The 16,696-nt window shown below is 35.7% G+C and overlaps 1 protein-coding gene across 1 annotated transcript in view; it reads left to right on the forward strand.

Moving 5' to 3' along the window:
* The first annotated feature begins 665 nt into the window (after positions 1-665).
* LOC137419296 (acylglycerol kinase, mitochondrial-like) overlaps positions 666-16,696 on the forward strand; it is a 37,277-nt gene continuing 21,246 nt past the window's right edge. Inside the window, exon 1 of the mRNA XM_078771844.1 lies at positions 666-922. Coding sequence (XP_078627970.1) covers positions 827-922 — 96 coding nt within the window. The 5' untranslated portion in view covers positions 666-826. The remainder of the gene's footprint in view (positions 923-16,696) is intronic.

Here is a 16,696-nt window from a genome sequence, read left to right on the forward strand (position 1 = left end):
GTGGGTAGACCCACTGGGAGAGGTACACGCCACAGCCCAGAAATTGTGCGAGGGCACCGGGAGATGAATCGAGGGAGTGAGACCCCAAATTGAAGAGCACCACAGTTTGGCCAATGGGAATTGGTTTTTAGAACCCATAGTGTAAGAGGGCCAATGGTTTGGCCGGAGAAAGACCCCGGGTAGTGTAAAGTTGTTAAAGTCATTTAGGAAATAGTTAGGATTGATGAACCTGTCGCACCATACGCAGCCACTTACCTGTGGTGATGATGATGACTCCACACCTGTGTTTTCTTTGTTTTGTAGCAGGAAATGAGATTGCTGTGGATTTGTGAGACGCATCACGACGTGGATGAGACATTGGGGTGATTCCATCTCTCCCTCCTTAGGAGGGACTGATGATGAGTTGAAAATGGCAAATTTGATTGGTTAGGAGGGAGAGAAGACGAATTTGGTTTATGGGAGGAACGGGGAAGACAGTAGGGATGTTTGTTGATTTGTAAAATAGATGTTTATGGGTAGTGTTGTGTTGTGTGGATACAGTAAGGGGTAAGGGAGGGGCCATGTAGGTTACCTGGTGGGGGGGGGGGGGCGTACGATAGGAACGTACCTGTCTCACCTGGTTCCCATGTGCCCCCAGTGTGCATTACCTTATATTGCGTGCACTTTTGCGCCCTTACCACCTTACTCACTTGTTTCTTCTTTTGTCTCCCACCTCCGAGGATCTGGCTTTGGGGTAGAGAGAGAGGAGAGAGAGGTGCTGGCTGCGCAGTTGTGGGCCTGCACTTTCGCTGTTTGCTGCCGGGATCGATACACCATATGGACCGCAATGTTTGTGGCCACCCACAATGGACCGCAGTTCGTTTGCGGCCAAGCACCACCCGGGGATGGACCTATGGATCAACGTGGCACCTATGCCATACAGGTGAACCACTAATAGTTAACACCACCAAGTGCACCACAAGAAGAGCAAGAGACACCTGCAGGGTTAGGGGTTGTCGAATTTATTTTTATTCCAATGAACAATGGTGACTGCACCGATTGGTGGTGGGGTGGTGCTTTTGATGCTGGGAAAGGGTGCTCTGCACGTTATTAAAGGCCGTCGGCCACAGAGCACTCGTGGGTTGGTGTATCGATGTTGGCAAGCGCGCTCTCTCTATGCATAACATCTGCATGTGTTCCTCCAAAAACAGGTCCTGGATCGTAGTGTAGATATCAGCGTAATCTTGTAAATAATGCTCCCTACCGGCTGTATGTTTAGTTTGAGGATTCTTTCCGGATTCGGTTATCCTGTGGGTGTGTTTCTGAGAGGAGAAGGGTGCAACGTCGCAGGGGGACATATTTACTCATTTGTGAATATCTGTAAAACTGTCGCACTCAGGGTAGAGTTAATAGTAGAGGGAACTACATTGCGTGCCACACTAAAGTAGGTAAAAATTTATCGGGTCGGGACGCCCCGAGGGTAGAGAAGGGTGCAATGTTGCGAATATGGAATTTGGCCTCCATATCCGCTTGTAAATATTCCCCTATTTTCTCCAATACTCCCCAACTTTCCCCAATCCCCCATTCCCTAGTCCCATTGCATGTAAATAACAATCAGTAGAGCCGACCTTCCCCTTATTCCCCCATTAAATGTCGTGCCCAGGTCCACCGCACCACACGTAGACAACTTTCGGACATCTTCCTAGTTATTCTTAATCTATGTCAGTTAAGGCCTCGTTTCCATTAATTATGACTCTTCGTTGCACCAGAATGTGATTATATGGCATCAGTAGTGAGTTTAGGACCTTTCCCATACCTCCTCCCATCTTCTTCCCCAAACAACAACAATAACAACAACTACAACAACAACTACAACAACAATTACAACTACAACTACGACTACAACAACAGAGGGGCGGGGAGTGTGCGTCCTCACACCGGCTCGGTTACCCGCCATGACCATGCGCTCCACGGCGTTACCCCAAAGGGGCTGGCTGTCAGCTCCTCGTCAGGGGCGGAGCCAGTAACCCCCCCACGCACCCAATGAGAAGCAACGTGCCGATTCCATCTGGGGCGGAGCTAACGAGCCGAGGGCGTGTCACTCCCCGCCGGATATACGCGGCCCCGCGCCGGATGTGACGTCAGATGCGCCTCAGCTTGGAGAGAGAAGCCACCGCCACCCCCAGCGCGACGATACCTCCCCGCATCTTTGGACCGGACCGGACCGTACTGTACCCTGCTTTGGAGCCAAGAGTGCACCTTGAGCCATCGCTATCTGCCTTTCCTTGCCATCAACCCCCGTGTGAGTCAGCCTTGTCCCGTTTACCTGTCGTCTGTCCGGGGTTAATGTAAGAGTGTGTCTAAGTGCCTGTCTTCCTGTAATATACCTCTAGCCCCTGTAATCTGACCTTTCCGTACGAATATAATCTCCTCCGGAGGTCTTGAGAATTGAAACATTGGTGTCGTATTGTGTTATTGTAATCCAGCCGGGTGTCTTCTTTTTCTTATTGAGCCAGCATCGCGCGACTAGTCAACGTTCGGGCACAATCGGGTAACTTGTGCAGACGTGGTCATACCATAAAACCGCTCGGTAAATAACATCCAAGCCACGTCTGTAACAATATACTCATCTGGATTTTGAGATATTCTTGTATCTATAATTATTTTTCTCATAATAGGATACCAATAAGATTTGTTGACGATTTCTAAAAGAGTTTTATATTTCATAACTTTGAGAAGTTCATTTTTATTTAATACTTTAAACAAGTCTCTATTTGTGGGTTTAACAATATCAGTATAAGGCCAGTTTTTTATGACAAAATTCCCATGTATATGCTCCAAATCATAAGGTATGTAATACCGAGCACCCTTTTCTTGTAGGTATCCTTGAATACAAAAATTATAATTCTCTTGTAGTCTTCTTCCTGCCATTTATGTATCAGAAATATATGTGAGATTAATATTATGACAGGTAATACCACCCCATCTTCCCACTACCAAATTGGTTTGTATTCCTTGGCTTTCTATCCTTATCTCATGACCTTCCTTCTTTGTCATGCTAACCATCGCTATACTATCATATATTTTTCTTTTCTTAAAACCATGTATTTGTTGTTTATTAATTGTACTTCCACATAAATCCTTATCCTCACCAAGTGGATAATATTCTTCTTTACGAGACTGATTAAAATCATGTAGGTCTTCTATGTTTATTGAAAAAGACCAATTATACCCTAAATCAGGCATATCATACCCCCATTTATTAATTCGCATATTAACTATATGTCCTTCTTTCTAAAATTCAATTGTAAGCAGGTAGTTAAATTCAATGAGGAAAGGTGTATGGTCAGTATAACCAGGTGTTGTGGTTGTAAATTTTACTTGTTTAACAAAACGTGCTGTTTTCTTTAAAAATATATATTGTGATAAATCACTAAATCTAATTAAGTCATTTGCATCTGTAGGGTTTGGATAATTGATTAATTTATAAGTATTCTTCATATTAATATTTTTACTTACACTATATTTTTGTCGTTCAGCCTGTGCCTTTGTATAATAATTTGATAAATCAATATCCTGAGAGGATTTTCCAAAGATAGAACCATCTTTTCCAACATAAGTCATTTATATTAGATTAAAAATGATATCATAAAAATTTTCAGTATTGTTGAGTTGAAATAATACATATAAACATAATTGACCACAACATTTAGAATTAATTTCTTGAACTTGAAATGTTTGATAAACACCATTCTGTAAGAATTGTATTACTTCAACAGGTGGTGGCATACCATAACTATCAAAATAATATTTATCCTGACTATTATGAATACAAACCCAATGAGAACCATTCTGTGTGTCTAAATTCATAATAATATTCTTTGTATTCTTATTTATATGTATTAATTCATTTCTCATACAAATAACCACATTATCAATTTTTAGTGTTTTACAATACTTAGCTAGTTCATTTGACGTTGTATTCTTTCCAAATTGTTTAAACCATTTATCCATTTATTTATGAGAAAGATACAATCCATTACCCCGTTTAGTTAGTTTAACACCCGCTTGAGCGATAGAGGAAAGCATATCTCCAACCAACAATCTAGCTTTATCAGGTAGACTTTCAAGTTTTTGAGCAAAATCTACAATTACACCACTTCCACTAATTTGTTTCTCCAACTCCTTGTTATGTCTTTCCAATTCTTTTTGAGCTTTTAGTTGTGCCTTCCTTTCGTTAGCAGTTTTTACCGCTGCTGAAATACCACCAGTCAATGCTCCCACCACACTTAAACCAGCAAATAAAGGAATTAGAAATGGGAGAAATCCTCCTCTTGACTCGTCTATTGAATATTTCTTTAACATAGGTTTCGTCATTTTAATTTTAAGAGATCCAACATCATTTAGTGTTTTTACTTGTGTGTGTGTGAGTAAAACATCAATTCTTACAGCTCCTTTTCTTTGAATTGTAGTAACATTAATAATACAAGGCTTTTGATTTTGAATACAAGATGTTAATTTATTAAGATTGATTTGATTAACATATACCCCAACCATTTATTTATGAGAAAAAACCTATGTGATATTAATCATAACACCATTATCTGTATTAATCTGTAATTCTGTTTCCTCCAAAAGCAAACAATATGCATTAACCTCTTCACTCTCCCCTCTTTCAATGTATAGAGAAGTATCCACTCGATTAGACTTTATAGTTTCCTTTTGAGAACTCAGGTCAATTGCGTAGATTGTATAAAGTTTTTGAAACGCAACCATATCCAAAATAGGATCATTATTACCATTACTTTCACACACCTTTTGGTAGGACTTGTAGGCTTCCGCATAATCATTTTTTTCCCAATCAATTTCCTATCTATCTCGCGGATAAAATGTGCCATCAAGAGAAACCCGAAGTTGTTTCACCTTAGCATTATCACTCAGGGCATTATTCTTATTAGTACCGTCCTCTCCATCTGGTTTTTAAAAAATGAGCCAGAGGTATCATGGCTTTCCTTGAAGAACACCCAAATTCCAAGTGTAGGTAGTGTGTTCCAGTTTAACGTGTTGACATCTTCTTTTAAGGTATGATACATTTAGCGGTTTCTTTGAGTTAAGTCTTCTATTTAACATCTCTTCCGTTTTAAGATTAGGAGTATATTCACTGATATACCAACACAAATCATTAATAACAAATTTATTATTTTCTCCAAAAGCATTTTCAACCCCAAAAAGCAATCTATTTACATTATCATTCCTTTGTAGTTGAAATCTAATTTTAAGCCCATACAAAACTTTATCATAATCACAAAATCCAAATATACCTTTCAGAGGTACTGCTACGGTAAAACTATTCTCAGCTTTTGCGTCATCATTATACATTGACTTCCTTTGACTATAACCAGGGTCTGCGTTTGTACCCGTTGACATATCAGGAATAAAACCTTCAACAGCTCCCTTACCCATTCTATCACTAAACGAATATAGTGTAAATTTCATCATTTCAGATGTAGCAGAGACATAATCAACCGCTTCAACCTCTTGTGTTCCAATATACAGGCGGACACTGTCAAACATTTTCCAGAAGAAATCATTTACGAGTGTAGCATTAGTATTATTCGCAGCCTTAGTGAATTTAAATTTACACAGCAAGAAACTATCAGCTATATTCAAGTAAGTTTGTTGATTATTTATTTCAAAACTTTTTGTTCCGTTTGAATTCCAGTCTGTTCCTGTTATAGCATTTACCTTAAAATAGTCTTCCTTTTTCGTGGAGTTTGAAATGATAATTGTATCATCCAAATCATAGATACTATCAATCGCTTCCATACTTGTATTTATATAGTATTAAAATCGTTGAAACCCTGACCCAAGTATTTTAATGATTTTTTGTCGTTCTTGTGAAGATAGTTGAGTTTTACCTTTTTTTATTTCTTTGATTGCTTGTAATTTATGAGACTCCTTTTGAGCATCTTTTATACTCTTTATAGCACCCGCAACTGAACCCACGGCAGAAGCAGTTGAACCAATTAGGTCTTTATGTTTAAGGATGGTTGAACCAATACCCATTAGAGTATCAATTATCCCATCTCCTTTATTTCGAAATTGATGACCTACACCTCGTTGTCTCTTTGGTTTATAGTATCCTCTACCCACATACCTTGTATAGTATGGTGAAAGGTACATGCCCTCCCCTGTAATTATTTTATATTTTCCCAACTCGTGTTTTCTCACAATAACCATTATTTATTTATTGAAAAACTTCACGTAGGTGAATTCTGATGGATATAATTTCATCATTAAAGGATATCATACGATTATCTTGGTCGGTTATCCTAAAATTTACTCTGTATATGGTTTTTCCTGACACAGGTATATAGACAAGATTTTTTGGTTCCATATTAAATTTATAACCAATCGGGGTTGAGTATGCACTGAATGAAAATATTGTATTTGTTCTTATTCCATCGTTATAAGCACCATCAATCAAATCACAATGAATTAATACTGAATTTATACCGGAGGATATTTGGATAACATTATCACTGTAAAACGTCCCGTTATTTTCAATCTTTTTTGAAGAGAAACCCAATAGCTCTCTAAACGAATTTTCAATCGTGAAATCAACTTTATAATTATTTTTAAGTTTAATAGTTGATTTTGAAGTGTGTTTTTGAATATCTATTACAATATTTTTTGGTTCATCACCTTTTTCTTTCATAAGGCGAGAGACTTCTGAAGATATTTGAGAAATCTCGTAAGCTCCAGGTGAAACGGTTATAGTTTTATATCCACTTCCTGGATTATAACTAAACTTGTTGTTTTTCTCTGTGATATTAAACAAGGTATTATAAGTTTCCATCGACAATAAAAATGCCTCATATGAGGTAAGGGGGTCAAGTTGTAGTGGGTAAGGGAATGAAGCTGTGTAATCGCTCGTTGTGAAATTAAAACTAAGAATTGTGCTTCTCATCTTATTTAATATCTAATAAAATATCTTTGTATTGACATTTATTAATTATTTTCATATTCATCAACTGATCTAAAATGGCTGAGGATTCATTAAAACAATTGTTGTTTCCAGCCTTCTTACTACCTAACAACAATAATAGCCTATTAACTAATTGTGATGGGTCATTTGGTAGAAAACTAACACCTGAACCAAGTTTACTTAAAGCATCAATAATATGTTTCTCCTTCTCATTCTTCTTACTTTTACCAGCAACAGAAACTCCATAATCAAGTGCATTTAACAACTCAATATATACCCTATCTTCCTCTCTTTCCATATCAAGTGGTTCCTCAAAATATTTTGAACCGCTGAATCCGGGGTTTGTTAGAAGAAACATTAATCTTGGAGTTAATTTAACATTTGGTTGAGTAGAACTCAAGAACATCAATTCATCATTAAATATCAATACCTTTTCTTCCACAAGATGAAACACTGCTGGTTCTTCTGTTGGAATGAGACCTGCTCTGGTTTTTGAACCCGCCGAATATTCATTGTTTTGAAGAGCTTCCACAACATAATTAGGGGGTTGATTTACCTCCTCAAGTTTCCGAAATAATCCCTCGTCATCATATTCTAATTCACCAAGTTCTTGTTTTGTTATCTGACTAAAATCTTTGAGCATTTGAAGTTTTTTCGGAGTAAATTCTACCGTGGGAACTGTAGGTGAGTGTTGAGTTTTCAAAAGTGGTTTAAAGAATTTCTCTTGTTTTCTTTCAAAGGCTTCTTCACCAGTTAGTTTCTGTCTCCGTTTCTTCTTTATCTCTTCCTGTTGTTTAACAACTTTTGAAACTAATTGTTGATGTTCCTTAAACTTTCTTTCTCTTTCTTCGGTATTCATTTAGTATTGAAAAATATCATTTAATGAATTGTAAAGGTCAATGGGAAAATTTTCCTTTTCTTCATCATTATAGTAAATGTGTTGAAATAAATCTTTTTCTTTAAATATTTCATCAAATTCTTTATTGGTATTAATACGAGTTGTTATTTCTTCTTCACTAATACTTGTATCTCTGCTTTTCATACGTTTGCGTTGAGTCTCCTCATCGATATCAAAACCGAATGATAAAATCTTAACTCCATCACCACACAATTGTTTAATAATTTGTCTCATTCCTTCAGATTAGTTTCTAAAATCCCAAGACCATTAGATTTTACTTTATTTAACTCACTCTTACAATGTGAATATTTTGTAGAACCAAGAGAGACCTCCTCAAATATTTGACCTTCGTTCCTCAATCGCATATGTTCCTCCATTGAAATGTAGTAATAATCTTTGCCTTCTACTTCTCCTGGTCGCTTTGCTCTGGTTGTAGTACTCACAAAACGAATCATAGGGTGTTTTAAAAAAAAACTTACAATCTTTTCATTTTTACTATTCAAGAGTTTAGATTTATGAAAGTTCTTTCCAGAAGCAGATTTACCCACAAGGTTAATAATAAGTGTTGTCATTTATATATGTAATTATGTTTAAAATAAAAATACATCCTTTAATATCTCATCTTGTTTCACAACAATATATTTATATTTTCCAATCGTGTGTTTCATATAATTTTCAAATTCTTTTTTACTACATAACGTAGAGCAATTATCTCTCCAAAAATTATTTACATCTATTGAATTTAACTTAAATAAAATAAAAGTATTAGCATTGTTTCTTATTGAGCGTCGAGGGAGTTGAAAATATGACTGACTAAGATAAATACAATTACAAGAAGAATGTCTCCCTCTTGTATAGTAGCTATCCATTACTGTTTGGTTTCTCTCATTAACACAATCATCAAAGATGACGAGGTTCTTTTTTGATTTATCTAAATCTTGAGGTGAAGGTATATCATCCATATTATCACTGAGAATACAAGTTATGGGTTTTGGTTTAGGTTTCTGTGTATCACAAAATAGTTGTATTATATCCTCAATGTTAAAATCATTTAGTTTGTTTTGAAGTTTAAATAAACCGATAATGTCTTCCTTTTTAAGACCTGCATTAAAACCCTGTGAGAGTAGTTGATACTCGGGTTGAAAACTTGACTTCGTAAAAATTATTAAATTATCATAATCTAAAAAGTTGGGGGTAAGGAGCATCTTTAAAAGCAAACAAGTTTTTCCACATCTGCTTGAACCAACTATTAGACATCTCAATGAATTTGGAATGTTTTTATGGTTATTAAATTTTATCTTATTTTCCAAAACGGGTAAAAAATCATTCATTTATATATTTGGAAAACAAGTCATCCAACTTTTTTTGAGCTATTTTAGAAACTCTATATTTTATCCTGAGTTCAGGTTTAATTTCAAAATAATTCATTATTTTATTTATGTAGTATCTTGTATTAACATTTCCATTAAATTATTTTGAATAATAAATATCATTAAACCCTTATACATTTCCTCAATACAAAGAGTCTCTTTCCTTGTAAGAAATGGTGTATTATCACCATAATGCTTAACATTCATCTCTCTTATTAATCTTGTAAAGTAATTCATTTTTGGTTCTAATTTAAAAGAGTTATATGTTTTTTTATATTTCTTATTATCATTAATTAGAATATAATCACAGAATAAACATTGTTTATATGAATCCTCATCATTAAGCCCCACTCTATCACAAGCCGGACAATTCTCTAATTTATCATATTAGGGCGTGCCCGCACGTACGGGCACGCCCGTACGTGCTTGCCCGTACGTGCGTGCAAAAAAACATGCGTGCAAACAACAACAACAAAAAAAAACTTTGAAACCACGTGGCAGTAACGACCACAGAACCCCCCCTCTATTTACATAAAATGGTTTGGTCCATTCGCAACGACCACAGAACCCCCCCCCCCTCTATTTACATGAAATGGTTTGGTCCATTCGCAAAGCCAAAGCGAACGGCTTGCGAGTACGGTGACCATACCTTGGGAACCACTTGTCCGATTAATTTCAAACCTTGAAAAGGCACATCCTCGGGTCCCCAGCAATATACCTGGCAAGTTTCAAGTATATCGGACCGGTAGTTGTCGAGAAACAGCGGTCGCATACAGACAGACAGACACACACACACACACAGAGATTACTGGAATTATGTCTGGAAATTCTAAATATCCTTCAGAACTTGTCATATTTATGTGGTAAATTTTTACTTAAACTAAATGCAAGTTTATTCATTAATAAATACAATGTTTCAAAGCACAAAAGACAAATTTCAATCAATCTCTACTTCGGTGAAAGATATAGAAAAATATGTCAAAGATGTTAAATTGAACAAAGATAAATATGGAAATTTTTGGGTAAAACCAGTTATGGAAAATAACATGAGCCCCTCTATTTCATTTAAAGGAAGAGCTCTAACTATACCTGGAAAGACATCCATTAAAGTAAATCTAACAAAAGTTTCTCCTCTACTCCTGGCAATTTATTCAAAGCTTGAAAAAGTGATTGACCACGATACTTTGAAAAAGAATGATAAGACCATCAACAATACTCGTGGAGAAATTTGTATTTACTTTAATAATCCAAAGGGTGTAGATCTAAGTAAAATGAATGATGTTAATATTTATGGTGAAATGTCATTTCGTTCTATGATAGTTAGAGATTATTTAAAGATAACTTTTGATATTAAAAATGTAGAGATTGAATCCGTTAATGAAAGAAAGTATATTGGTATAGATGGAAAGGTTTTTTCTGCTAATTAAATATGAGTCATTACAGCAGTGAAGATTTTACTATTTCATTGAACTCGGACGATAGTGATGATAGTATTTCATTGAACTCGGACGATGGTGATGATAGTATTTCATTGAACACAGATGATAGTTATGATACTAATAGTTTGTGCTCAAATGATAGTTATGAGAGTAGCTTTATTGATGACTCTGAGTATGATTCTGAGTATTCATGTGATAGTTATGACTTAGATGATTCTGAGTGAAAAAGTGTTTTAGTTTAAGCACAGCGATATATATAAAACGGAGTTGTAAAGCTCAAAAGTGTTTTATTTTAAGCACAGTGATATATATAAAACACCACGTTTTCTCACGCTATAAATATGGTTTATTGTGATACTTGCGAGAAGGAAGTAAAATATTATAAACAACATATTCTCACCGCAAAACATACATACAACATTCTTAACAAACTTTCCCCTCTTCCACCTAAAACAAAACATTGTAAGGTCTGTAAAACAACCATCCTCAAGAAGGGGTTTAAAGCCCATCTTAAAACTAACAAACACTTGTCAAAATTGTTTACTATTAAAAATACTGATGGTGCTTTCAAAAGACATCAGGATTCGAATCTTTAACTTCAAACCTCCCGAACCAAAGTCTATAGTTGATGCTGTAGAAATAGTCAAACCTGCTGTTCAAACATTGATTGAAAAAACACTAAAAGAAATGAAACCACTTAAATTTTATATGGGGGTAAAATTAGAAATGACAAAGGATAAAGGAGTTATAGATACACCATACATGAGAACTGAGCCACACTTTATATCTTCATATCAAGATTTTAAAACATCAGGAGTCTATGATGAACTTATTAAACAAGAGCAAGATGTGGATAATTCAATCGTAGGAAGTGGATTCAATATAGGAAAAATTATTTACATAGACATTCATATTCTTAAATCAGATCCTCTAAAAGCTTCTTCTTACATTGATTTACCCAGTGTTATCAAAAATAGAAAAGCAGTTATCAATATCAAAAATAAAGACAATAAATGTTTTCTCTGGTCTATTTTAGCACACTTACATCCTCCACATTTTCATGATGAAAGAGTATCTCATTATAAAAAATATGAGAATACATTAAATACGAAAGATCTAAAGTTTCCGATGACTTTAAATGATATTCCTAAATTTGAAAAGATGAATAATTTATCAGTTAATGTTTATGGTCTAACAGAAACAAACAACATTCAGGTTTTAAAGCTTTCTGACAATTGTAAACAAACTCATATTAATCTTCTATATTTTAATTCAGAGGAAAATTCACATTATACATACATCAAAGATATTACAAAATTAATAAAACCACAAGTATGTAAAAGAACAAATAAAATATATATTTGTATGCGTTGTCTTAACTTCTTCCATACACAAGAAAGATTAGATAAACATTCAAATTATTGTGGTGAACATAAATTAACGGTAATCAACATGCCTAAAAAAGGCTCAAAGATCACATTCAAAGATGAAAAGAAAACAATAAAACATCCATTTGTTATATATGCTGATTTTGAAAGTATTTTAGAAAAAATTGATACTGCTTCTCCAGATCCAAAAGAATCATACACAAATAAATATCAAAAACATACTCCTTGTGGTTTTTGTTATTATATCAAATCATCCGTTGGTGGAACAAGTTAGAGATGTATAGAGGCTCAAATACCCCAGAGGAGTTTGTGAAACGACTAGAAAAAGACTGTGTTCGATTAACCAAGATAATGAGAGAAACCAATAAACCAATGTCCTTAACAAGTAAAGGAAAAAGGGAATTTATAAAAAACAATGTCTGTCATATTTGTGAGGAGAAAATTGGTAAAGGTCTAAAGGTTAGAGACCATTGTCATCTCACTGGTAAATATAGAGGTCCGGCTCATCAAAGTTGTAATATTAATTATCAACTCCCCTCTTTCATTCCTGTCTTTCTTCATAACAACGCTCATTATGATACACATCTATTTATCAAGGAACTCTCAAAGACTTCTGGAAGTATCTCAGCAATTCCAAACACGGATCAGAAATACATTTCATTCACAAAAACAATTCACACATCTCCTATTACTCATATCAGATTTCTTGATACATTTAAATTCATGGCAAGTCCATTGGCTAACTTGGTTCAAAATCTAAAAGAGTTTCCATGTCTTTCAGAGTATTTTTTAGATAAAGATTTTCTAACACAAAAGGGAATTTACCCCTATGACTATATGGACTCATTTGAGAGATTCAATGAAACACAACTTCCTTTAAAAGAAAATTTCTATAACAAATTAAATAATAGTCATATATCTGATAAAGATTATGTACATGCACAAAATGTTTGGAAAAAATATAACATCAAGAATCTTGGCGAGTATCACGATTTGTATCTCAAAACTGATGTGCTTTTGTTGGCTGATGTGTTTGAGGCTTTCAGAACAATCTGTCATTCTGGATATGGATTGGATCCTGCTCACTATTACACTGCTCCTGGATTGGCTTGGAGCGCGATGTTAAAAATGACAAAACAAGTTTGGATTTGATACCCGATGTTGATATGCTTTTGATGATTGAAAAGGCAAAGAGAGGAGGAATTTCACAAGTCTGTTCAAAGAGATATGCTAAAGCAAATAACAAGTACATTCCAAATTATAATCCATCGGTAGAGAGCTCCTACTTGATGTATTATGATGCGAACAACCTGTATGGCTGGGCAATGTCTCAGGCTCTTCCTTATGGAAAACTTAGATGGGTAAAGGAAAAAGATTACAAGAAGGTTTTACAAGATGTATGTATCTCTACACAAAAAGAATTGAATGATTCAAAGGTTGGTTATTATTTTGAGGTCGATTTGAAATATCCAGAGGAACTTCATAACCTACACAAAGATCTCCCATTTGCTTGTGAAAAGGAAAGTCCAAAGAAGGAGTGGTTAAGTGATTATCAACAATCATTTAATATAGGTGAATCAACAGAAAAATTACTTACTACATTATATAACAAGAAAAATTATGTTCTACACCAAAGAAATTTGCGGCAATATTTATCAAAAGGTCTAAGAGTAGAGAAGATCCATAGGGTTCTAAAGTTCAATCAAAGTCATTGGTTGAAGGGGTACATTGATTTTAATACACAAAGAAGAACAGAGTCAAAAACAGATTTTGAGAAAGACTTTTATAAATTGATGAATAATGCGGTCTTTGGTAAGACCATGGAAAATGTGAGAAAAAGACAAAATATCAGACTATCAACATCTTGGAAACAAGCATCAAAATTAATTAATAGACCGAGTTTTACTAGAGCTGAGGTCTTTACTGAGAACTTTTGTGCGATCCATTTGATTAAAGAGAGTATTAAAATGGACAAACCTATTTATATTGGAACATCAATTCTTGATTTATCAAAGTCATTAATGTATGATTACTTTTATAATAACTTGAGGAAGAAATATCAAAATGATGTTCATCTACTTTATATGGATACAGATAGTTTTATTTTGCAAATTAATACTGATGATGTTTATTCAGACATGAAAAAGGACATTAATATCTATGACACTAGTAATTACAGTCCAGAGAGTGAGTTGTTCTCTTCTAAAAATAAAAAGGTGATTGGAAAGTTTAAGGATGAATTAGGAGGAAATGTCATGAGTGAATTTGTGGGATTGAGGTCTAAGGCTTATGCTTATAAATACATTGTGAATAACGTTGAAAAAACTGATAAGAAGCTAAAAGGCATAAAGAAAAATGTCATTAAAGAAACAATAAACTTTAAGGATTATTATAACTGTTTAACAACAAAGAAAGAAGAGTTTAGAAAGATTAATGGAATAAGAAGTTATAAACATAAATTATATTCAGAAGAGGTGAATAAGAAAGCATTGGGGGCTTTTGATGATAAGAGGTTTATTTTAGAAAATGGAATTGATAGTCTCCCTTATGGTTATATAAGTATATAAGTGATAAGTTAAAAAGGGGGGTTAGGGATTTTAACGGGCTACCGCCGCCTTTTTACAATTATATAAATGATAGAACCAAGTACCAACCAGACTAAAGAGTGGAGGTGTAATCAACCTTGGTAGATAAATGGTAAACATAACGAATGTGAAAAATATCAAATAGGTATAATTGAAAAGACAACTGGTAAAAAAATTTACAAAACAAATAAGAGAATTAATTTAAATACCGGTGAATTGGGTAAAAAAGATGGAAATATTTTTGAGTGGATGGAAAACTTTGATGGTTGCCAGGAAAATATATACTTTAATTTAAAAATGGTATGTGGCACTGGAGGCGCTCAAACAAGAACATTGAGGGAGGTTTACCATTTTATCTTAGCTCAGTTAAAATATCTTAATAAAGAACCAAACTCAAACATCTTTTTTGTTAATATATTAGATGGTGAAGAGAGTGGCAAGAGAATTAAATTATTTCCCACGCATAAACAAATATTTGTAGGATCGATGTTTGAGTGGGTCAAAGATGATTCACCAGAGGATATTAAGAGTAAAAGGTTAAAAGGTCCATAAGGTCAGAAGGATCACAGGTTCACACAGAAGGACCATTGTTTAAGTGGTCTAATGAATAAGGATAACATGTCAAAAGGTTAGAAGGTTCGTAAAGAACAGGGTGAGAGAAATAGAGGTGTTTAGGGGCAATGAGGGAGGGGAAAAATTAACATGTAAGTCAATGGGAAAAATGAGAGTGTCCCAGAAGCAACATATATACACTACTGTCCTGGGGGCCCCAACGCTCCTTCCGGTCGGGAGCAGCCAGGGTATTTGGTCAATGAAAAGTCCCAAGGGCTTGAGTGCCACTCCTGACTGCGAAGCAGGGGAGGGACTCCCGCTCGAACCACGGTTTTAGATGTTCTAATTGCCGAGCGGTTTTAGCAACCGAATTGCCGAGCGGTTGGCTGGCACGGGTTCGAGCTATTAACAGTCACTAACCCGATTCCGAAGCGTTGGCCGAAATCGCGCCACAGGTATTCAATGGGGGAAATCACAAAGACGATCGGATGTGGAAGAAGAAGCCAAAGTAAGGAGGAACAGGAATTTTTTAACCAATTATGTACACAATCAAAGAAACCAAGGGAGAAGGAAAGATACGAAAATAATTACAGAAGGAGAAGAAGACACAGTGCAATTCTAGCTTATCTACAGGCTTAACTTATTCCCAGGACAGAACAAAGAAGACAAACTCACGTACACAAATGGATGGGATGGCTGGACGGATGAGAAGGTGGGACCACAGGACTCGAAGGATGCGGGTCCGGTCCGTGTAAACGGCAAGGCTCGAAGTGAGCGGCCGCCGACCCTCCGCAATCTGATTCGCACGGCGGCATTGCTTCGCAGCAGCGGGTCAAAACTGCACGTCAAAGCTGCGCGTCAAAGCTCAACTCCTCCTCAACTGAACTCCACCTGAACTGCGGTCCACTGAACTCTCTGCTCCTCCTCAACTGAACTGCTCAGTGCGTCCTCCTCACTCATCTCCCGAAGCAGTCCCTCCGTCGCCCTTTTTATGGCCCTTCCCGAGATCAAGCCGCGGGCTACACGGGCATGCCTACCGGGTCGCTCACTGCAGTGCCGGTTGGCTGGCACAGGCTCTTTTGCTCCACCTTTGATGACGATGGGCGGCCAACGCCCTTCTTCTCCGAGCTGACCGCGTGCGTAATGGAGGCAGATGCAGTTGGCAATAATGCAGTTTTGGGGAATGCGGTTGGAAATGGGGGCTTTGGGGAATTTGAAAAGGGGATCTATCTCATTTCATTTGGTGCAATGCAATGTCAACTCATGGAAAAGAGAGCCTTAACTAATACACATAATAAAGAAATAACTATAGAGAGGTTCTATGATTGGCTACGTGCTTGTACATGAACGAGCTAAAGGAACGACCATTGACCTTTTCAATTAATGGAGGTATTTACAAGGAATTATTACATTATTTACAGAGGGTGATATTTACAAACAATTACAGGATTCTCAAATCCGCAATAATATGTATATATATATATATATATATATATA

The sequence above is a fragment of the Myxine glutinosa genome, chromosome 1 (assembly GCF_964187855.1).
Source record: "Myxine glutinosa chromosome 1, kmMyxGlut1.1, whole genome shotgun sequence".
Taxonomy (NCBI): Eukaryota; Metazoa; Chordata; class Myxini; order Myxiniformes; family Myxinidae; genus Myxine; species Myxine glutinosa.